Raw genomic sequence first — 23,447 nt, forward strand, 5'->3', positions numbered from 1 at the left:
GTATGGATAGGACGTATGTTGGGGCCATGCAAATGGGTGGGGGGCTGTTGCCCAGGCCAGCATGGGTGAGGGGAGGGAGAAGGTACCAGGTCACTTATGAATGTCACGTAGAGAAAACTGCTTTGAGAAGGGCAGTGATCCCCTCCAACCATACCCAGGTCTTCCTTTAGCTGAACCCACAGAAGTCAGTCTCCCAGGGTGGAAAGCCATGTAGAGAGAAGGGAGGACAGCTAACACACAAGGGCGGAGGGAAGATATCTGGCGCTCGTCTCATGCGGAAGAATCTGGAGACTGGTGACTCTGCCATCTCCTGCCCAGCTGTGTCTATCACGATTCACACAGTGCTTTTGCAGAAGGCACGTACTAGGCCAAGCTCCTGCATCGAGCACAGAGATGTGCAGACGACAAGATCAAGCGCTGGCTGTCAGATATGTTAAAAACTGATAACCAGAGAAGGAAAGAAAGCAAACAATTAAAATATATTGTGAAACACAGAAAGGTGTAGAAAGCATATGGTAGTTTGATGCCAAGAATTTGCCAAGCTAACCTGTGACCTTGTCCTTGATATGCAATGCTAGTATGTAAAACTGTCAGCCAACGTGGACTTTCTGGCATAAATGCAAATTTTGAGAATCGAAAAGGTACTTGAAATTTAATTCCGTTCATTAATAGCCAATAAAAATTTTAGCTTCTCCAAAAAATTGCCTTCAGAATTGAAGTACATGCAAAAGATTTATTCATGAATTTGAACTTTCATGAAATGTCCAGTATTTTGTATTGAGCTTCTGACACTCTTAAGTATTTGTTCTCACAGAGGAAATCCAAAAAATTGTTTTTTTCACTTTAACCCAACCATTTCCCTTTAGCATATTGCTCTCCAGGTTCTATTTACATGTACAAGTTCCAGACCTGGGCTCCCTGATTCCAAACAATTTCACACCATTTTTTAAATTAATTAATTTTTATTGAAGGATAATTGCTTTACAGAATTTTGCTGTTTTCCATCAAACCTCAACACAAATCAGCCATAGGTATACATATATCCCCTCCCTTTTGAAGCTCCTTCCCATCTCCCTCACCATCCCACTCCTCTAGGTTGATACAGAGCCCCTTTTTGAGTTTCCTGAGCCATACAGCAAATTCCCATTGGCTGTCTATTTTACATGTGGTAATATAAATTTCCACGTTAGAGTATAAGGAAGCAGATTATTGTGCCCTTAGTGTTTCCCAAATAATTCAGGTAGGTTTAGCCATAGCCTGGCAAGAACTGCCAGTCTTCCAGGCAACACAGACCATCCATGGAAAAAATGACTTATTGCCTGAGTCATTTATTTAAAGTCTAAAAAGAGTGGGAGCAACAGGGTCATTGCCACACTGACAGACATGTTTTGCATAAGAGGGGATTGGATAGGGACAATGAACTCTTTGAAGTGTTAGTCACTCAGTCGTGTCCGATAATTTGCGACCCCATGGACTGTAGCCAGCCAGGCTCCTCTGTCCATGGAATTCTCTAGGCAGTAATCCTGGAATGGGTTGACATTTTCTTCTCCAGGGGATCTTCCCAACCCAGGGAGTGAACACAGGTCTCCCTCATTTCGGGCAGATTCTTTACCATCTGCGCCACCAGGGAAGCCCAATGCACTCTTTAGGAAATGCAAAAACTGTCATACTCAAATTCTGATAGAAGAGAAAAGCTTCAAATGCCATTGTTTAATGATAAAAATAAATATTAGAAGTATGATCTTGATAACAGTGTTTAGTTTTTCTACCTCTTCACTAAAATGGAAAAAAAAAAAAAAAAAGCCCTCTTCCCCTCACCTTGCCTTTCCCCTTCTTCCCAAAGAGAACACTGTGATTTTTGGCTTGCGATGCTAGAATGCTGTGGCTCCTGATGCTCACGGTTGAAATATTCCAATAGCAGAAGCAGTAGGTTACCCACATGTCCAAGGGTAGCAAGCCAGGTCTCTACAGTGTGTTCTTTCCTTCCTTTAGGTAAGGCATTTGTAAAAGGGTGATACGTCCATCTGCATAACAGAAAGCAAAGAAGTTAAATCTGATTTATTTCATAAAATCTCACTGCACAGGTACCCTTGTAGGAATGTGGACACCTGAAAGTAAGGCATATCTCAACACTCTATTTTAAACAAACTACAGCAAGAATAAAAATATATCCGTTTTGGGACTTCCCTGGTGGAGCAGTGGGTGGGAATCTACCTGTCAATGGAGGGGACATGGGTTCAATCTCTGGTCCGGGAAGATCCCACATGCCGTGGAGCAGTTAAGCCCCTGCCCACAACTACTGAAGTCTGTGTGCCAAGAGCCTGCGAACCGCAACAAGAGGAGGCCCTGCAATCATAAGTCTACACACCACAAATAGAGAGTAGCCCCTGTGAGCCGCAACTAGAGAAAGCCTGCACACAGCGACAAAGACCCAGCACAGACAAAAATTAAAAAACAAACAAATAAATAATAGCAATTGTGTCATTAAAAAAAATTACACCTTTGCTGGCACACCTGGCCCTTCAGGCTGTTTCTGGCTTCCTAGCCTCACCCCTGTGGTGGCCACCACCCACTCCTCCCAAGCCAGCACCTGAAACTGACCATGAGTCACTTCTGATGCAGTCTTCTGGGATGTTTACACACTCTCCCTGTGCACAGATTTCCTCTAGCATCCATCTGACAAGTTGACACTCAGTTCTCCAAGAAACGTTTTTAACCCTCAGAGCACTCCCAAGAGAAGTGCTGGCGTTCTGTTTAGTTTCCCCAAGTCTTGTGTGATGGCACGTACACATTACTAACCTTATTTCTTGTCTCCTTAAACCGTGAGCTCCTTATCATCGTGCTCCTAATATCTAGCCCATAGGCACTTAAGTAGTTGTTAGGTGAAGAAACACAAAACAGAACTTTTCATGCAAGAGAACAGGTGGCCTTGAAGAGCATGAAGTGAAGGCAACCAACATTATTATTATTGTTTTTGCAATATTCTATCTGATAAGCATTGTCCTAAATATTATAATATCCAGTGTTCAAGTAATCCAGTGAGGTAGCTATTGAAATTCCATAAGGTCCAATGAGGAAATAAAGACTTAGAGACAATCAGTAACTTGCCCAAAGAATGACATATGTAACAAACAGCCAGCCAGGAGAGAAACCCAGGTTTTCTGGCTGGAGAACTTTGATGGTTCTCCACAGAACAACCGACAATCAATAAGAGGGAAAACATTTAAATTGAGCTGCCTAGCACAGAAAGCAAAAATGTTCCATTTCCAATTCAAAGGTCACTTTTCCTTATGACCCAAACTGGCTCTTTTGAAAGAGTCCTGGTGAAAACATTTCATCATGTATCTTTGCCTCTTGCACACATCAGTGAGCATTCCCGCTTTTCTCTTTGCTCTCCTGATTCCTCCCGAAGCCAAGAGCAGAGGTCTTTCACCTTGGTGTTGTAAGTTCCAAGTGGGACAAAGGACTACAGTTACAGATGGCTCCTGAAAATCTCATCTGATCTCTTTCCTAAGATCAACAGATCTTTTGTTGTTTTCACTTAACAGATGTTCTTAGTGAGGACTTCCAACGTGCAAGATGCTGACTGGGGTGTGTTACAGCCTACAGGATACTTTTGAAGTTTTCAAGAGTTAAGGTAAGTGAAAGTCCTTTATAGGCTTTCCAACTCAGAGGGCTATTACTTGCTCTAGTTATCAACTGGCTTAAAATACTGGATTTTTATGACTCATGGTTCTGTGGATTGACTGGGCATAGCACTGGGTCTCATCTCATGAAGATGCAGTTAGGTGCTAGCTGGAGCTGGTCATCTAAAGGCTTGAATGGGTTGAAGTCTGTGGTACCCCCTCACGTGGCTGCCACTTGATACTGGCTGTGGGCTGTGCTGAGTCAAGTCATGTGGCCAGCCCACATATCTCAGGCTGCTTCCTATGGCACGCTGGCTAGGTTCTGAGAGGGAAAGGCAATCATAGCTCAAGATCTGATCCTCAGCTTACAACTCCCAAACTGCATTTTGTCAGTAGGGCTTCCAGAGGAAGCAGGCCAGCGCTTCCTGCCTTCATGCCACTCTCTGCCTAGCTCAGCCAGCTCCAACCACAACATCTTTCTGTGTGTACTTCAACTACTTTTAAGTAGGCGCTGAAAGGCTCTACTGAAATGAGAGCCGAGGCTGAAATTTCTCCACCTGAAATGCTGTCCCTTCATCCCTAGGGCCTGTCTTCTCCAGTCACACCACTTCTTAGGTAACTCATTTTTCGTTTTAGCCCACATAATTAGCACTTGAAGAGCAGCAGATCTTTAAGTTTCACCATATGATTCTATCTTTAACCTTTTGTTGTTAAATAATCATAGACCCACAGCAAGTTGCAAAAATTGCAGAGTCCTGTGTACCCCTCATCCAGCCTCCCTAAATGACAGCAGGTAACAACTATTACAGGGCTTCCCTGGTGGCTCAGACAATTAGGAATCTGCTCGCAACGCAGAAGACCCAGGTTCAATCCCTGGGTCATAAAGATCCCCTGGGGAATACAAATCAAACCCGGGACGTTGATATTGGTATGATACTGTTATTAGACTACTCTCACTTCATAAAGATATTTTTTCTTTTACAAAATTATGGACATAACTCCTAAAAGGCTTCCCCTTTTATTTGGTAGAGTAGATAAAGCTGGGTCACAGGTCTTATGATAACGATGGGCTTTCCTACTTATTTTTTATGTAAAACTATATGGCCTTACATAAGACTACTCTTAATATATGTTATATTAACAAATCACTTTTCAGATCCTAATTTTTGATAAAACAAAACTAATAGAGAGGAGGTACATACTAGATTTTTAAAAAAGCTTAGCAGAAGAGCAGACACTTACTGAACCTGACTGAGTATATACTAAAGACACCGCCAGACAAAAGAACAAAGTGATGCAAAGACACAATCCTTTCCTCAAAAGGTTCATAAACTAGAAGCAGGCATCTGAAATGAAGATGTGAGTAAGAAAAAGGAATCAAAAACACTTCTTCTTACTGAGACCTGGGAACAAACGGCTGCTGTGTGCATCAGGAAACAGAAACAGAAACACAAAAATCATCATCACTGTTTAAAGTTGGACAGAGCTGGGTAATCCTAGGATGGAATTAAGAAAATAAAAGAGCTGATTTCAAGCAAACAGCACACAGTGGGACCCATCTGGGTTTAGTTAGTACCAGGGGCCACACTCTAAAACACCTTCTACTATGATGTCACCTTCAAGCCATGCGAACAAACTACCTTCCTCCTAAGAGAGCTGTTCACCTCCACCCGTGTCACGGCATTCTCCTAGCCAGTTTCTTCCCCTCCCTCCACCGCTCACATCTAGACTCTGGATATTTCTCATAGCCACTCGTTCTTCTCTCTTCTCACTCATCTCAGAGCCTCATTACCCTTCTTTTTAAAAAGTAAAATAAAATAAAAGCATCATGTTTAGCTCCCCCATCTGAGGTTTCTATTAGTTCCCCAAGGCTACTGTGACCAATTAACACAACTTTGGTGGCTTCAAATTAGGGAAAACAATGTGAAGGTTTCTCAAAGATATAAAACCAGGGCCTTCCCTGGTGGCCTGGTGGTGAAGAAGCCACCCTCCAACGCAAGGGGCGTGGTTTCGATCCTGGTCGGGGAACAAAGATCCCACGTGCTTCGGGGCCACTAAGCCCGTGCACCACAACTAGAGAAAGCCTGAGCGCTGCAGTGAAGACCCAGGGCAGCCAGAAAACACATTTTTTTAAAAAATTAAAACTAGAACTACCACGTGATACAGCAATGGCACTTCTGGGTATGCACCTGAAAGAAACAAAATCAGCACTGTATATTCACTGTCACATTACTCACAACAGCCAAAATACAGAAACGTTAAGTATCCACCAAAGGACGACCGGATAAAGAAAACACAGTAAATACTTAGAATGGAATACTGTTCAGCCATAGGAAGGAAATCCTGCCGTTTGTGGCAACACAGATGAATCTGGAGGGCATTATGCTACATGAAAGAGGCCATGGAGAGAAAGACATTTTTTGGTAGAATCCGTAGGATTTTCTGTATATGTATACGATCATATCATCTGCAAAGACAACCTAACTTCTTCCTTTCTGATATGGATGCCTTTTATTTTCTTGCCAGATTACTCTGGTTAGAATGCCCAGTACTATGTTGACTAGGAGTCAAGAATGGGGACTCTTATCTCATTCCTGATCTTAGAGAAAAAGCTTTCAATCTTTCACCAATGAGTATGATGTTAGCTGTAGGCTTACAACATATGGCCTTTATTCTGTTAAGGTATGTTCCCTCTACGGCTTCCCTGGTGGCGCAGAGGTAAAGAATATGCCTGGAATGCAGGAGACATGGGAGATGCAGGTTCAATCCATGGCTCAGGAAGATGCCCTGGAGAAGGAAATGGCAACCCACTCCAGTATTCTTGCCTGGAAAATCCCATGGACAGAGGAGCCTGGCAGGCTACAGTCCATGGGGTCACAGACTCAGACACAACTTAGTGACTGAACAACATATTCCCTCTATATACAGTTTGTTGAAAAATTTTTATTATGAAAGGATGTTGTATTTTCTCAAATTCTTTTCTACATCTCTTAAGATTATCTGATTCTTATTCTCCATTTTATTCATCTTATTTAATAGAATTAATTTATTAATAAACTATTGATTTGCCTATGTTGAACTATCCTTGTATTCTAGGGATAAACCCCCTTGATCATGCTGTATGATCCCTATATTGTGCTGCTAAATTCAGTTTGCAAGTATTTTGTCAAGAATTTTTGCACCTATATTGATCACCCATATTCATCTGTAGTTTTCTTATAATGTTTTTATTTGACTTTTTAATCAGGACAATGCTGGCCTCATAAAATGACTTTGGAAGTGCTCCCTCTGCCTCCATTTCTTGAAAGAGTTTGAGAAGATTGGTGTTATTCTTTAAATATTTGGTAGAATTCACCAAGGAAGCCATCTGGTTCTGGGCCTTTCTTTGTTGGGAGGTTCTGGTTTACTGACTTAATCTCCTTACTCATTATTGGTCTATTCAGATTTTTGATTTCTGATCCGATCTTAATATGGTGTATGTTTCTAAGCATTTATCAGTTTATCCTAACGTTATTCAACTTGTTGGTGTATAGCCGTTGATAGTAATCTCTTATGAACCTCTTTCTGTGGTATCAGCTGTCATTTCTCCTCTTTCATTTCCAATTTATTTGATTCCTCTGCTTTTATTTCTAGCTAAAGTTCTGTCAACATTGTCACCCTTTGGTGGTATCATGTTTCCTTAATTTTTCACGTCCCTTGAAGTCTGCATTGCAGTCCTCCCATCTGAACTATATTCACCTTCTCCTGTCTTTATTAACTGGTTCAGGAGAGAAGTATCTTCCTTCAGCCCTGCCAGTGATTCTGAGGCTTTCTGACTTCCTCTGATTGTACCTCATCCACACTTCTTGCTCCCTCTTGTGGCAGAACCCTTAGGCTTATATGCCTTCTCTTGATCAGCAGTGCATCTGGCCACGTACTGGCTGTCTTCCTCCTGTTTTGCCAAGTGAAGTTGTTTGTGTCTGACTCTTTGCAACCCCATGGACTGTAGCCCACCAGGTTCCTCTGTCCATGGGATTTCCCAGGCAAGAATACTGGAGTGGGTTGCCATTTCCTTCTCCAGGGGATTTTCCTGACCCAGGGATCAAACCCAGGTCTCCGGCACTACGGGCAGACGCTCTACCATCTGAGCCACCAGGGAATCCCAGAGGTGGCACTAAAGCTCAAGTTTGCAATTTCTCCCTAGCCGGTAGATTTGGCTCAGCCGTCTGTGTGTGCTCACCAGTCATCAGCCAGGTCCTGCTCTTGCCACTGCTGTCGGGAGCACACAGGGAGCCGGCCACAGGGTCAGGGGCTATTTGTGGGTAAGGTATCCTGAGCGCTTATGGCCCAGATAGTAAAGAATCCGCCTGCAATGCAGGAGACCTGGGTTTGAGCCCTGGGTCAGGAAGATCCTCTGGAGGAGGAAATAGCAACCCACTCCAGTATTCTTCCCGTGAGAATCCCATGAACATAAGAGCCTGGCAGGCTACAGTCCATGGGGTTGCAAAGAGTCAGACATGACTGGGCGACTAAGCACAGCACAGCATATGCTGAGCACTGCAGGTGAGGCATCCCCTGCAGCTTCAGGACAAGCTTGTTGAGTGCAGTCAGCTGGACCCGTGTGCCTTCAATGCCCTGAGGGGGCTCCCTGCCATCTCCATCTCTTCCTGCCTCCCAGTCATGCAGTCCATGTTTCAGGACACCGGATGTGGGGAGAGAGAAAGAAGCTTCTTTGACAGCCTCCCGCATGGGCTGGGAAGCCACGTGTCACCCACAAGCTCTCACTTTCCCTGAGAGAAACTGCAGGATGAGATCTCTCCTGGCCCTAAGCTGGGTCCCCTTGGGGGCAGGGTGAAGCTGCACCTCCCGCTCTCTCAGTGCATCCAAACTCAGTTTTGGGCTCCAAAGGCGGGCTGAAACTTCTCTTCTGGAAGCCCGGACTTCTCAAAGGCTCTCTGGTCGGTGGGTGACTGTTTCAGACAGTGTTTTCCAGGGGCTCCTGGACCAAGGCTGGTGGCGGGGGGAGGGGGCGCTGCTCGAGCCAGCTCACAGGCTATTTCAGGGTCCAGTCAGGGCCAAGTCTGTATCCCTACCAGTCGACTTGCAGGGAAGCAAGACTCCTTCCTCTCAGGGCCCCTTGGCACAGGGTGTTGGATGCCACAGCTCCCAGACGGTACTCCTGTTCGTGGTTCAATGCCAAATTACTGTCGCTGAGGGCAAAACAAAGAGGGCAGATGCCTTATTCTGTCGCAAGGCTGATGTCACTCCTCAAGGGCTTGTCATTTTAATCTGCATTTCTTTGGGACTGTGCACTTTCTTTCTCCAGCGTTTCTTCTTTGGGAGTTTCTGGACCATGTTCTCTTCCCATTTTTCCTTGGAGGGGATGGCATTTTTGTTCCTTTTAAAATTCTTCGTATTTTCAGGATGCCAATTGTTCATAATAAATATGTCAAATATTGCTCCCAGCTTGTGCCTTTCAGTCATGTTTATAGTGCTTTTTGGCTTGTCTTTTTGTAGTCGGAGCACCATTTTCTGATTGTATTTAAACTTACAGCACATTTTAATCATCTGCCACCAGAAGGATCAATTTGGAAGAGACCAGTTTACTGGGAAAAGTGATTCAATATCAAAACAGAAGAAGAATTTTATTGTGAAAAGTGCAAAAAGGAACTTCTTGGTGGTCCAGTGGCTAAGACTCTGTGCTCCCAAGACAAAGGGGCCAGGGTTTGATCCCTGGTCTGGGAATTGGATCCCACATGCCACAACTGAGAGTGGGAATGCCGCAAACAGAGATCCCGCATGCCGCAGTGAAGATCGAAGGCCCCATGTGCTGCAACCAAGACCCAGGGCAGCCAAATAAATACATGCAAATGTTTTTCAAAAGTACAAAAAGATGAAAATTCTGTAAAAGCCCTCATAACAACAATGCAACACAGTCAACACACATGACAGTATGTGCTTCACAGCTTCCATCCTCTGCCCCCAAAACCCTGTACTGATCCATGTGAGTGGTCAGAGTCAGCATAATGCGGAAATACAAGAATCAACAGGATCAAGTTCAAGAAGAAGCCACATGGCTTTGTAGAATAGAACCCAATGTGAAAAGACATGTACAACAGGAATTAATATACAGCTTAACCATTCTTACAAAATTAATGGGCGTTTTTTTTTTTTTTCTAATTTTATTTTATTTTTAAACTTTACATAATTGTATTAGTTTTGCCAAATATCAAAATGAATCCGCCACAGGTATACATGTGTTCCCCATCCCGAACCCTCCTCCCTCCTCCCTCCCCATACCATCCCTCTGGGCCGTCCAGTGCACCAGCCCCAAGCATCCAGCATCGTGCATCGAACCTGGACTGGCAACTCCTTTCCTACATGATATTTTACATGTTTCAATGCCATTCTCCCAAATCTTCCCACCCTCTCCCTCTCCCACAGAGTCCATAAGACTGTTCTATACATCAGTGTCTCTTTTGCTGTCTCGTATACAGAGTTATTGTTACCATCTTTCTAAATTCCATATATATGCGTTAGTATACTGTATTTATGTTTTTCCTTCTGGCTTACTTCACTCTGTATAATAGGCTCCAGTTTCATCCACCTCATTAGAGCTGATTCAAATGTATTCTTTTTAATGGCTGAGTAATACTCCATTGTGTATATGTACCACAGCTTTCTTATCCATTCATCTGCTGATGGGCATCTAGGTTGCTTCCATGTCCTGGCTATTATAAACAGTGCTGCAATGAACATTGGGGTACACGTGTCTCTTTCCCTTCTGGTTTCCTCAGTGTGTATGCCTAGCAGTGGGATTGCTGGATCATAAGGCAGTTCTATTTCCAGTTTTTTAAGGAATCTCCACACTGTTCTCCATAGTGGCTGTACTAGGTTGCATTCCCACCAACAGTGTAAGAGGGTTCCCTTTTCTCCACACCCTCTCCAGCATTTATTATTTGTAGACTTTTGGATCGCAGCCATTCTGACTGGTGTGAAATGTTACCTCATAGTGGTTTTGATTTGCATTTCTCTGATAATGAGTGATGTTGAGCATCTTTTCATGTGTTTGTTAGCCATCTGTATGTCTTCTTTGGAGAAATGTCTATTTAGTTCTTTGGCCCATTTTTTGATTGGGTCATTTATTTTTCTGGAGTTGAGCTGTAGGAGTTGCTTATATATTTTTGAGATTAGTTGTTTGTCGGTTGCTTCATTTGCTATTATTTTCTCCCATTCTGAAATGGGCGTTTTTAAAGAATTCCTTTTTTTTAAGTGCAGAAATGATCTTCAATAGTCCAGGTGAGAGATGACAGATTTACAGGCACTTCAGACAAGATGACTCCAGTCATATAAAAGTTTAGTTTTATTATAGGCACTACATGCAAACATTCAGTACTTTTTGCTACTTCTGTAATCTTTTAGCAGGGCAGTCAGTTACAGTTCGAATAAGAAAATATAAATAAAAATTATACACTTTATTAACAAAAGCTACTTTGAATGATTCTATAACCTTTTTAATGCAATCATATCCACTGATTTACTCCTGTCGATGATGCTTCTTTCTGTTCTTTCAATTATAAAGTCTCTGAAGACCCAGAACAGAGTGCGATGGATCTTCCACTGTGGCAGGAAATGTTAAATAAGTAACTCTACATAGTTTCTCTGTTAAGTGTTTGCTTTTTAATTTTGATTAAATGCCATATTTTAACACAAATACTATAAGACAATATTTGACAGCTTATACAGTCACTGTTGATTGGCGCTTTGTCCCAGCCTGGACACTGACCATGGTGAAATAGATGCCTTTCTGTGCCAGCAGCTGCTGGTGTGTGCCACGCTCCTTGATTCTGCCATTCTGAAACACCACTATCAAGTCTGCGTTCTGGATGGTGGACAGCCGGTGAGCGATCACGATGCAGGTGCGGCCTTCTCGGGCTTTGTCCAGGGCTTCTTGGACAACCTGTTCAATAATCACACAAATTACCTCTGGTCATGATAATCCTCCCCCTTGAATTCCTCCTTCATAACAAGCCTCACCGTTAATGTATCCAACGATAAGTGCTTCTTTAACAGTGTCAGTGGAATACAACACATATTTCACAAAGCAAGGGATCTGTTATACGGAAGATACCGAATCCTAGTTTGGGTTAGTTCTCGGGTAGGGGCTATCTCCAAGTTGTGACTATAAATACAGCCCCTGCGATCATTTAAAAGCATTCAGTAGTGGGCTTATCCAAGCAGCATCCTTCTGGTCTAGCACCACAGTTAAGTCAGGAAGCCTAGGCACGGGCCAAACACAGCTTCTCTGAATTTTGGTATTTTTAAAATTAAAAAATAATTCTCAGTATAACATTATAAAACAACTATATTCCAATAAAAGATTAAAAAAAAAAACCTCAGAATGAGTTTATCATTCAGATACCTGAATACTCAACTTTTTCTCAAACTAAAAACAATAGCTAGTATTTACCTAAGGAACAGCCAGGTTTAAACATTTTTCTGTGCTTCCACTTTTTGCTATAGTTGTTGAGGAGATGCTGTCAGTAGAGATGGGACCATGCCTCCTGAATGCAGCTTCTTGGATCAATACAAAGTGATCCAGGGCTATTTTTTGGAGCACACGTGCTATAAGACTAATCTGCCTCATTTCATCTTAGATCTCTTGAATGACAGCTACAGAAAGTGTTTAAATTCCACTGAAAGTAACAAAGTTTGTTATCAGCCTGAATTTTGTTCTTTACCGTAGAAGACAGTAGTGTGAATTTAAACCGTCTAAGGACAGCTGCTTCAAGTGTGAATGAGACCAATTTAAATTCTCACCTTTTCACTTTCCGTGTCCAGAGCCGAGGTAGCTTCATCCAGAAGCAAGATGCGAGGCTGCCTAACAAGGGCGCGAGCTATGGCAATGCGCTGTTTCTGGCCACCAGAGAGCTGAGTTCCTTTGTCCCCTACTCTGGTGTTGTATTTCTGTAAACAGGGGTTTGTTATTATGAAAAGCAGAACTGATAAAGCTGTGAGAAAGAGTCTGCTTGCAGAAAATAGGATAACCACTTCCATATACACAAAAAGGTTGAGGTTCAGAAGCTAAGAATGGGTTGATGAGTTTAACAGCAAATTCATAGCTCTAAATGGCAGGATTAATTTCTCTTCTTGAAAATAGACATTTGTGTCTTAAAAATTATGTTTTAGTGTGGACAAATTAACCTGAGGAAGACTACTGCTGCAATGTTAGTCTCTTCAAGCCTTCTGGTTTCACTATATTTGGGACAAAGACTGGTCAGAGGAAGGAAATTTGATTTTAACAGGCTATGCAGAATAATATAATTGAAGCTCATTTTATTTATGACCAGTAGGTGATGCTCTCTGCATTATTTCAAAAAGTGAGGAAGGGAAGATTCTTAGAACGCTAACCTTTTGCTGTCTGTTTTTATAAGACTATTTCCAAAGCGTCAACAATTTTAATGGATGCCAAGAAATTCTATCTTGGTATCTAACTTGAAAAGCTGAAATCTCCTGATTTACTTTTGTTTTTAGAATTCTCCTGACAGTAGATAATTAAGTATTAAATATGACGATAAGGACTGGAATTAATAGGGTAAATAAGTGAGAGCAGAAATGCAACGTATAACCTAGAAAACCACATTATCCTTTTTCATTCTCAGATTCTTGCCAGGCTGAAACTTTGTAAACTGTGGGCTCTGATTCTGACATGCAGAGTTTGATTTTAAATCATGTCCTACCTCCTACTCTGCTGGTGAGAACGTAAGCTGGTGCAGCCACTATGGAAATTCCTCAGAAAACTAAAAATAGAATTACCATATGATCTAGCAACACCACTCCTGGGCACACATCCAGACAAAACTCTAACTCAAAAAGATACGCGCACCCTATGTTCATAGTAGCACTGTTCACAACAGCGAGACATGGGAGCAATCTAAACATTCACCAGCAGATGAACAGTTACCAAAGGTGTGGTGCGTACATACGATGGAATACCACGCAGCCGTAAAAGAGAATGAAATAATACCATCTGCAGCCACGTGGATGCAACTAGAGATTATCACACTAAGTGAAGTAAGTCAGAAAGAGAAAGACAAATATCATATGGTATCACTCATGTGCAACCTACAATATGACACAAGTGAACTGAGCTGCAAGACAGACTCGCGGACACAGAGAACAGACTTGTGTCGCCAAGGGGAGCGAGGTGGGGAGCGATGGAGAGGGAGGCTGGGGTAAAGCAGAAGTAATTACTGTATACAGGATGGATCCACAGCAAAGTCTAGTGTGAACCACAAAGGTGAAGAAGTAGGTCCTTGGGGCAAGATACACTTCATAAGCTAGATGATAATCACTCTCAGTATTTGTCTTTGTTAACCCCTATCCCAGTGGTTCTCTAACTGTACCTGCATCCCTTATCACCTGGGGTACCAGAACACAGATTCCTAGACCCCAGTTCCAAGTTTCTGGTGCAGCAGGTCTGGGGTAGGGCCTGAAAATCTGCATTTCTCACAGGATCCCAGGTGATACTGAGGTGCTGGCCCATGCCCAGACTAACTGACCTCATCATTAGTGAAGGGGATTAAAGTTATGCACTGAATGTTCCAGCCTTGGGAAGGGCCCATTATCCACAGATGGGCTAGAAGGTTAAAGCAGGGGAGAGAGGGGACACTGCTTCTTCCTGGAGGACTGTGATGTGTGGTGCCGGCAGTGATCCAGAGAAGAGCCTCAAGCAAAGGCAGTCTCGGGAGCGGCCTAGGGCCATAAGGCATTGTCATCTTTCCCCACGAGGAGAGGACCTTCTCTGCTGGCTTGAAGCTGACCTTTGTTTTCAGGGGGCAATTCCTTATAATAAAGAACATAACTTGTGATAATGGGGGGGCATGAGATAAGACAGGTCTAGTGTATATGTGTTCTCGTGTCTGAGTCTTGCAACCCTGTAGACTGTAGCCCGCCAGGCTCCCTTATCCATGGGATTTTTCCGGGCAAGAATACTGGAGTGGGTTGCCATTTCCAACTCCAGACAGTCTAGATGCACTTAAAATACAGGACCTAAGCAGCTTAAGAGAGGTAAGAGGCTCCATTTATCTAATTTCCTAGGAGGAATTCGGAAGGCATCCATGGGACAACAGCCCAGGGCGGGCTTCAATATCAGTCCGGCAAGTGGAGCGTGGGACCCATGTGAGAGATGACACCATACCACGGACACTCCAATAACTCACCCTTGCTCAGAGCCTTTTTTATGAATGGGTTCAGTCCCCTGGCCTGGCCTGACTCCACAGAGAGAGGCTCAAGGCTTGGGGCAGAGCTGCAAGGAGGCAGAGGGAAGGAAGGTTGGGAGAGAAATGATGGGGAGGGTCACACCTGCTTCTGTGGGCTCCGTGCCCTGATGTGGAGGGCAAGGCCTCCCAGACGTGTACTTTTTAGTCAGACTGCTCACAGGGAGTCAGGCAGGTGGTTGGGTAAACATGACATAGGATGGGGAGGGGAAGTGTCGGAAACATGACACAGACGGGGACAGGAAGTGTCCTGCAAACATGACATAGACAGGGATGGGAAGTGTCCTGTAACCATGACATAGACGGGGATGGGAAGTGTCAGAAACATGACACAGACAGGGACGGGAACTGCCCTGCAAACATGACATAGACGGGGATGGGAAGTGTCATATAAACATGACATAAGACGGGGACAGGAAGTGTCAGAAACATGACACAGATGGGGACGGGAAGTGTCCTGTAACCATGACATAGACGGGGATGGGAAGTGTCATATAAACATGACATAGACAGGGACAGGAAGTGTCAGAAACATGACACAGACGGGGACAGGAAGTGTCCTGTAACCATGACACAGATGGGGATGGGAAGTGTCCTGTAACCATGACATAGACGGGGATGGGAAGTGTCCTGTAACCATGACATAGATGGGGACGGGAAGTGTCCTGTAACCATGACATAGACGGGGATGGGAAGTGTCCTGTAACCATGACATAGACGGGGACGGGAAGTGTCCTGTAACCATGACACAGATGGGGATGGGAAGTGTCCTGTAACCATGACATAGACGGGGACGGGAAGTGTCCTGTAAACATGACATAGACGGGGACGGGAAGTGTCCTGTAAACATGACATAGACGGGGACGGGAAGTGTCCTGTAACCATGACATAGACGGGGACGGGAAGTGTCCTGTAAACATGACATAGACGGGGACGGGAAGTGTCCTGTAACCATGACATAGACGGGGACGGGAAGTGTCCTGTAAACATGACAGACGGGGACGGGAAGTGTCTTGTAACCATGACATAGATGGGGACGGGAAGTGTCCTGTAACCATGACATAGACGGGGACGGGAAGTGTCCTGTAACCATGACAGACGGGGACGGGAAGTGTCCTGTAACCATGACAGACGGGGACGGGAAGTGTCCTGTAACCATGACATAGATGGGGACGGGAAGTGTCCTGTAACCATGACAGACGGGGACGGGAAGTGTCCTGTAACCATGACATAGATGGGGACGGGAAGTGTCCTGTAACCATGACAGACGGGGACGGGAAGTGTCCTGTAACCATGACATAGACGGGGACGGGAAGTGTCCTGTAACCATGACACAGATGAGGACGGGAAGTGTCCTATAACCATGACACAGACGGGGATGGGAAGTGTCCTGTAACCATGACATAGACGGGGACGGGAAGTGTCCTGTAAACATGACATAGACGGGGACGGGAAGTGTCCTGTAAACATGACAGACGGGGACGGGAAGTGTCCTGTAAACATGACATAGACGGGGACGGGAAGTGTCCTGTAACCATGACAGACGGGGACGGGAAGTGTCCTGTAAACATGACACAGACGGGGACGGGAAGTGTCCTGTAAACATGACAGACGGGGACGGGAAGTGTCCTGTAACCATGACATAGATGGGGACGGGAAGTGTCCTGTAACCATGACAGACGGGGACGGGAAGTGTCCTGTAAACATGACATAGACGGGGACAGGAAGTGTCCTGTAAACATGACAGACGGGGACGGGAAGTGTCCTGTAACCATGACAGACGGGGACGGGAAGTGTCCTGTAACCATGACACAGACGGGGACGGGAAGTGTCCTGTAACCATGACATAGACGGGGACGGGAAGTGTCCTGTAAACATGACATAGACGGGGACGGGAAGTGTCCTGTAAACATGACAGACGGGGACGGGAAGTGTCCTGTAAACATGACATAGACGGGGACGGGAAGTGTCCTGTAAACATGACAGACGGGGACGGGAAGTGTCCTGTAACCATGACAGACGGGGACGGGAAGTGTTCTGTAACCATGACATAGATGGGAAGATGCTTGTCCACAGCAGGGGTGTGTTTTGGTTGCTCAATTCTCTTCACCTTTGGGATCCAGCCCTTTACAAATCACAACCACAGGCTCCCAGGCACTGCAACTGGTGAGAGACTTACGTCTGGCAGCATCTCGATGAAGGGGTGGATGTTGGCCTCCTTGGCCGCGCGCTCAATCTCCTCCTGGGACACGACCCGGCTGTTGTCTCCGTAGGCGATGTTCTCGCCGATGCTGCAGTCAAACAGAATGGGCTCCTGGGACACGATGCCCATGTGTGCACGCAGCCACTGGACATTCAGCTGCTTTATTTCCTTGCCATCGATTAACTGAAAACAAGAGATCATGGATCAGCCTCAGAACCAGAACATTTTTGAATTTAGCAAAATTAATGTTGTTATTTCCTACATTAAGACTGCAAGTTGTTATGAGACTGTTGTTGTTGCTTTATTTTGGACTGTCGAGGTTAACTGAATCAGGTTATAACTGCATGCTTTGGGGAACTGTCATGTTTCTTGCATTTTAACTCTAGCTTCTGATATATGCATCTCGAAGGCAGAATAATTGCTGTCCCTTGGACCGCAAGATCAAATTAGTCAGTCTTAAGGGAAATCAACCCTGGATCAACCCCCCACCGCCATTGGAAGGACTGATGAAGCTGAAGCTCCAGTATGTTGGTCATCTGATGTGAAGAACCGACTCACTGGAAAAGTCCCTGATGCTAGGAAAGATTGAGGGCAAGAGGAGAAGGGGGTGACAGAGGATAAGATATTGGATGACATCACCGATGCAATGGACATGAACTTGGGCAAACTTCGGGAGACAGCGAGGGACAGGGAGGCCTGGCATGCTGCAGTCCGTGGGGTCACAAAGTCGGACACAACTGGGTGACTAAACAACAGCAACAAGGCATAATAATGCCCGAGTCCTCCATCCCAGATATCCACATTCTAGTTCACGAAACCTGCTCATATTATTCACATGCAGAGAGAATTATGATGGGAGGCTGCTCATCAGCTGAGCTCAAGATGAGGAGCTTATCTTGGATTATCCAGGTGGACCCAACATAATCATAAGGGTCCTTAACTGTGGGGGGTGGAGGGCAGGAGACGGGATCACAGTGAAGCAACACGAGGAGGACTCGATCAGTCGTTGCTGGCTTTGAAGATGGAAGAAGGGGCCATGAGCCAGAAAAGATAAGCAAGCAGACTCTCCCTGAGGGCCTGCAGAAGGCGCACAGCCCCGCCGACACCGTGCGGTCCACTTCGGACATCTGACTTCCAGAATGCATAAGATAGACCTGTGGGGTTTTACTCCCCTAAACTGGCTGTAATTTGTTGTAGCAGCCACCAGAAACTAATAAAACATATTCTATTTCTGGAATGTATTCTGGCATTCTTTTTTTTTTTTTTAAATAAGATGACTTTTTAATTTTAGTTTTCTGGCCATACCATGTGGCACACAGGATCCCAGTTCCCCAACCAGGGGCTGAACCCTAGTTCAACTGGAGTCTTAACCACTGGACCAGCCAGGGAAGTCCCCCATCCTTACCGCTCTGTATCGATTTTTCACAGGAAAAGCATCCACAATTCGATTGGAAATAACTAACTGCTATCACCACATAACAGGCCTGGAGGTCACATTTCTGATCTGACCTGTTAGTCAGGATCAGCTTTTTGAGGACTCAAGTGAAACAGAAGTGAGCGTGGGAGGATGCCGCTATCTCTCTAAATAGTTGTTGACCTTAGGAAAGTGAGTTAGTACCTCTGTTTCTTTGCACATAAAATGGGAATGATTATAATCCCTAAACTCCGGAATTGAGGATTCAGCGACGTCAGCAGGGACCCCACTGAGCACAGTGCTGGGCACAGAGTGTGTGAAGGACTGTCTGTGGTTTGGAACGGTGCCTGTGTGATGCACTTGGAACCACAGCAGAGGGACAGATGTCTGAGGGGATGAAAGGATGGACAGACATCTATAGCTTACCCAGAGCAGCAGGAGGGAGAGCCTGGCCTTTCTCTAGGAACCTGGTTCCCCTTGGATCACTCTGCAGAAGCCTGGGCATGCCCATTACAGCCTCGCAGATAAAAATCCTTCCTTTCTGATGGAGATGTATCTGCCCCAAAGATCTACTTTGCAAGAGAACGCTGGCATTCAAGTGAGAGCTGCCATAACCGCGGAAGAAGACATCAGTGACTCAGCTTCGAGCTTTTCTAATACTGATGAGTATATCCCAAGCTATAAATATACTCTGAATCCCATGTGCCCAGCTGCCCGCCTCTGGGAGACAGCTGGCCAAGGACAGGGTACATACGGGCTTTGCTGCAGGAAGGTAGCTTCTATTCGTGAAACTAGCAGGTGCAAAGATGGATGGAAAACACAGCCATGACCTTATTAGCACCCAGCCCAGTTGCCATGGAGACTATTCCAAGCATCTATGCTCCAGGCTTCCTCGTGGTGTTAAGTGAAAGTGGAAAGTAGAGGCTGAAGAGAGGAAGGAAAAACCACACAAGGATGGTTACAAACCATATAGCAGGTCAGGCTAGATGGAAGACTGCGCACTTCAGAAATGGAGAACTGAGGGAAGAAAAAGAATTTTTTTCCAGACTTATACCCCTAGGGGGCTTCCCTGGTGGCTCAGATGGTAAAGAATCTGCCTGCAATGCAGGAGACCCAGGTTCAATCTCTGGGTTGGGAAGATCCCCTGGAGAAGAGAATGGCAACCCACTCCAGTATTCTTGCCTGGAGAATTCTATGGACAGAGAAGCCTGGGGGCTACAGTCCACGGGGTTGCAAAGAGTCATACACAACTGAGCAACACACACACACAGACAGACAGACAGACAGACATGCACACACACACACACACACTACTAGGAGAAAAAAAGACAGTTTAATATAATCAGATGAATATGACTGATCCCTGCAAGCTTCAATGAGTTTTTCCACCAGACATATAATAAGATGCTTAGAGCTCCTCATCCCCACACTATACACAGCTACTGCTAACTATTTAAAACTTGTGTTTCCTAAAGGATCCTTTCCTGAGGGAAAATATGTTTAAACGTCCAAATGTAAAAAGATCAATGCACATCTTCTTTGGCTGAGGCACGGGTGGTGATCTGAGGAAGACCAAGGAAATCCAGTGAGTCTGTGAACACTGCTCAAAAGATCCTGGCCTAAGTGAAAATCTCAAGTAACACACTGACAGTAACAATGAAAGGCTAAATTAAAATGATGAGCTATCCCTATTCTAGACTTAAATCTACTGCCTGATTTCAGTAGCACAATCAAATGTTAAATATGTATCATTTTCCTGTATGTATTTACTCTGAAATAATCATTTTAGACAAGTTATTGAGCACTGATTATATTATAGGTCCTGTGTTGAAGTATGCCTCATGCACTCTCTCATTTAATCTTGACAAAACTTGCAAGATCGGTGTGATTTTAATCCCCATTTTACTGATGAGGACATGAGCAGAGTTCCGTCGCTTGTGCAGGGTCACGTTCTTAGTGGCTAAGGGAGCTCAGGTCTGCACACTACAGGTTAGATTTTGGCTACACAATGGTTGAGAATTGAAAAATACTTTCTGTCTTCTTTCAAAGGAACAATGTGTCCATCTTAGCCCAGGCACCCAGTGGGTAACAGCCAGACGACAGGCTTCTAGCTGTGTCCTAAGAGGGAGAGAGGACTCTGATGGTGGTGTGAAGGATGGGCAAGGAGAGAAAGGAAAGGTCAGGGGAAGACCAAAGACTCGAGTGAGTCTCAGTGAAGCTAATGAATGTAAGATTCAAGGACCCTCATCTGCAGGCAAATGCTAGGAGTTACACAATGTCCTGGGTGAGGGGAGGCCAGGCTGCAGTCAGGGGGTTTTCTGGCTAAGCCTTTAGGATAACTTGCCTAAAAAGGAGAGGGACCAGAATCCTTAAGGCTTTAATATTTTGTTGTGAAATTTTTTCATTAGAAGTAAATATTTACGCTTGTGACTAATTCTGTGTTCCTAACTCTTTCAAGTATAGTCCCTGAAACTGTACAACTTTCGGGCCCCACGAAACTCAGAGCCTCTACTCTCTGAACAATCCCATAGCTTCATTTTGTAAGACTCGCCACAGTGTGACCTGAAACTTGCAAAGTTACCAGTTCAGTGGTCCTCAAAGTCTGGTTGGCATCAGAATCATCTGGGAAAGTTTAAAAAATGAAAAGGCCGGGTCCTAACCTGTGTGAATGAGCCAGGGTGGCTGCATTCTTTGTGAGCTCTCCAGACCATTCGGACCCACACCAGTCTGAGAACCAGCACTCAGGTCAACGTTGCTAAGTGTGACTTGAGGCTTGCTGATGGTCACGAGCATTTCCTGACCTCAGGGTCAAGTCCTTGCTTCAGTTCTTACAATCAAATGACGCTCCGGTCCCCAGACTCATTTTTTTTTTTTCATGGCAGTAAGAACTAATTGCTAATAACCTATTGACTTAGTCTTTATGATCACCAACTGATGTTCATAAACAGAACCTGGCACATTTACTAGCCTTTACTGGGGCACTTCCACTAAGAAGGCCGGCCGCTGTGTAGCACTTGGTGGCATCTCAAAGCTCTAGCGCAAACACACAGAGCAGATCATCGTGTTCCTCCAACAGATGAGGGCGCTTTGTTTGCAGTGTATCATCACTGTAGTCCTGAGAGGGTTATTCTACGCACTCAGCACTCATTTCCATATTCTTGTGTGTCTGTCCTTTCACCTATCAAGGGACTGCAGGACTAAAATCTATTTCCTAGGCTCCCTTCTGCCGCCAGCAGTAACTGAGGTTCTACCAGTGAGATGCCCGGTGCAAAACCTGGAAACCAGAAGCTGTGGTAAACCGTCACCCGTGTTCCGGCAGAAAGGAGCTTTTGCAGCAGCGAGACTCTGTCCTTGTGTCTTCAGGCTTGGAGCAGCTGTGACATGGGCACCAGTCCCGGCAACTTCCTGGCCACAGGATCCCAGCTGCGGCGCTGATTTGAACGCTGGGAGCGCTGATTCTGACTCCCCTCTGCCAGTGATGATGTGAGCGCTGAACCCCCTTATTAAACGAGCAGCTGCTTGGATGCCCACAGAGCTTTGTTTCCTATGCTGAACCATAACTGGTACGGTTCATGCCTTTAATTTTGCTCCCCTGTGTTAATGGATGTGGAGAATAACCATTTATTTCTTTACTTTCTTGTAGTCTGATTATTTTACTGTTACCATTATTGCTGTTTTCAACTCCAACGTTTTGTTATTACCAAGAGTTTTTCCCACTACAGAGACTATGAGAGCAGTTGTGGGGGCAGGCTGGGGAATGAAATTTTTTGCCTTTCCTAAATGGGTTATAATCAAACAAGTTTGAGAGTCATTATTCTAATTAAATCTGCTATTTCAGCCAACTTGTGCTGCATGTGTGCATGATTAGTTGCTTTTGTTGTGTCCCACTCTTTGTGACCCCGTGGACAGTAGCCCGCCAGGCTGCTCTGTCCATGGGGATTCTCCAGGCAAGAATACTGGAGCGGGTTGCCATACCCTCCTCCAGGGGATCTCCCCGATCCATGGACTTTGCTCATGTCTCCTGAGCCTCCTACATTGGCAGGCGGGTTTTTTACCCACTTGGGAAACCCAACTTATCTTATGCTACATTAGGGACAAATCACTTATCAGCCACAGCTCATATTATCTTTCATCAAACAACATCTTGACTGCACATTCGTATAGCCTTATGCCTCTAGTTCTAGTTTTCCTTTAAGAATCAACTCTAGATTTATCATCTGTTTTAAAAAATTTTTTGACCACACCAGGTGTCATGTGGGATCTTACTTCCCCCACTAGGGATCAAACCCACGTCCCCTACATTGGAAGCATGGAGTCTTAACCAATGGACCCCGGCGACGTCCCAAAGTCTATCTTCTTTAACTCATGGAAGGATGTGCCCTATCTCTTCAGTTAAATTCTTTAACTGGAAGATGGTTAAAATTTTTAATCATCCTCTATAATTCATTAGAGATTAGCATATAACATGCTGCTTAATAAATGTCTCTTAAGGACCATGATCATTGTCTCAGAGTCAACATTTCCTCCTCTGATGGCTTCATTTGTCAGGAAGGTCTTCACTGAGAGTTCTCTGTCCAAACCTTGAACATAAAACTGAAGCATAAAGTCAGAATTCACAGAAGATATGTGATGAAGTAGTAAAAATAAGGAACCAAGCTTAAAGAAGAACAAAGCGTACATAACTGTCACAGAATAGACTCACTAAAGGCACAACTGTCTTTGGATACAGTAAGAGATATTTATGATCACTGTGATTACTGTGAGGAAGTGCAAAGAGCCCTCACCTACAGGTAGAAAATGCTATTTCCATGTCAACCATTAATACAAGCAGGACCCATAAGGAGCTGGCGGGCATCACCTCACTGTACAAAGCAGGTGTCCATCCTGGTTGGGCAGTGCCCAGGCCATTCCAGTTGTTGAATATTTTGAATGTCACCCCTGAGTAT

The 23,447-nt window shown here is 44.7% G+C and overlaps 1 protein-coding gene and 1 long non-coding RNA gene across 8 annotated transcripts in view; one reads left to right on the forward strand and one right to left on the reverse strand.

Moving 5' to 3' along the window:
- Positions 1–1,821: 1,821 nt before the first annotated feature.
- Positions 1,822–23,447, reverse strand: part of LOC113891607 (multidrug resistance protein 1-like) — a 111,665-nt gene continuing 90,039 nt past the window's right edge. For 2 of the 5 annotated variants that reach the window (XM_027539865.1, XM_027539866.1), the window contains 3 exons: positions 17,064–17,270; positions 12,426–12,572; positions 10,946–11,565 (listed from right to left, as the gene is read on the reverse strand). In XM_027539865.1, the coding sequence (XP_027395666.1) occupies positions 11,344–11,565; positions 12,426–12,572; positions 17,064–17,270 (576 nt within the window). In that variant the 3' untranslated portion in view covers positions 10,946–11,343. Of the gene's footprint in view, positions 2,025–10,945; positions 11,566–12,425; positions 12,573–17,063; positions 17,271–23,447 lie in introns of those variants that run through there. The other 3 variants (XM_027539862.1, XM_027539863.1, XR_003510806.1) reach the window with 3 other exon arrangements.
- LOC113891611 lies at positions 2,997–22,343 on the forward strand. 3 transcript variants are annotated; one of them, XR_003510817.1, is made up of 3 exons: positions 2,997–3,442; positions 3,549–3,637; positions 21,688–22,343. It is a non-coding gene; the product is annotated as an uncharacterized LOC113891611 (long non-coding RNA). The 3 variants fall into 3 exon arrangements; XR_003510815.1 differs by having other exon boundaries at positions 2,997–3,637; XR_003510816.1 differs by having other exon boundaries at positions 2,997–3,637; positions 21,717–22,343.

Source organism: Bos indicus x Bos taurus, chromosome 4, assembly GCF_003369695.1.
Source record: "Bos indicus x Bos taurus breed Angus x Brahman F1 hybrid chromosome 4, Bos_hybrid_MaternalHap_v2.0, whole genome shotgun sequence".
NCBI classification, from domain to species: Eukaryota; Metazoa; Chordata; class Mammalia; order Artiodactyla; family Bovidae; genus Bos; species Bos indicus x Bos taurus.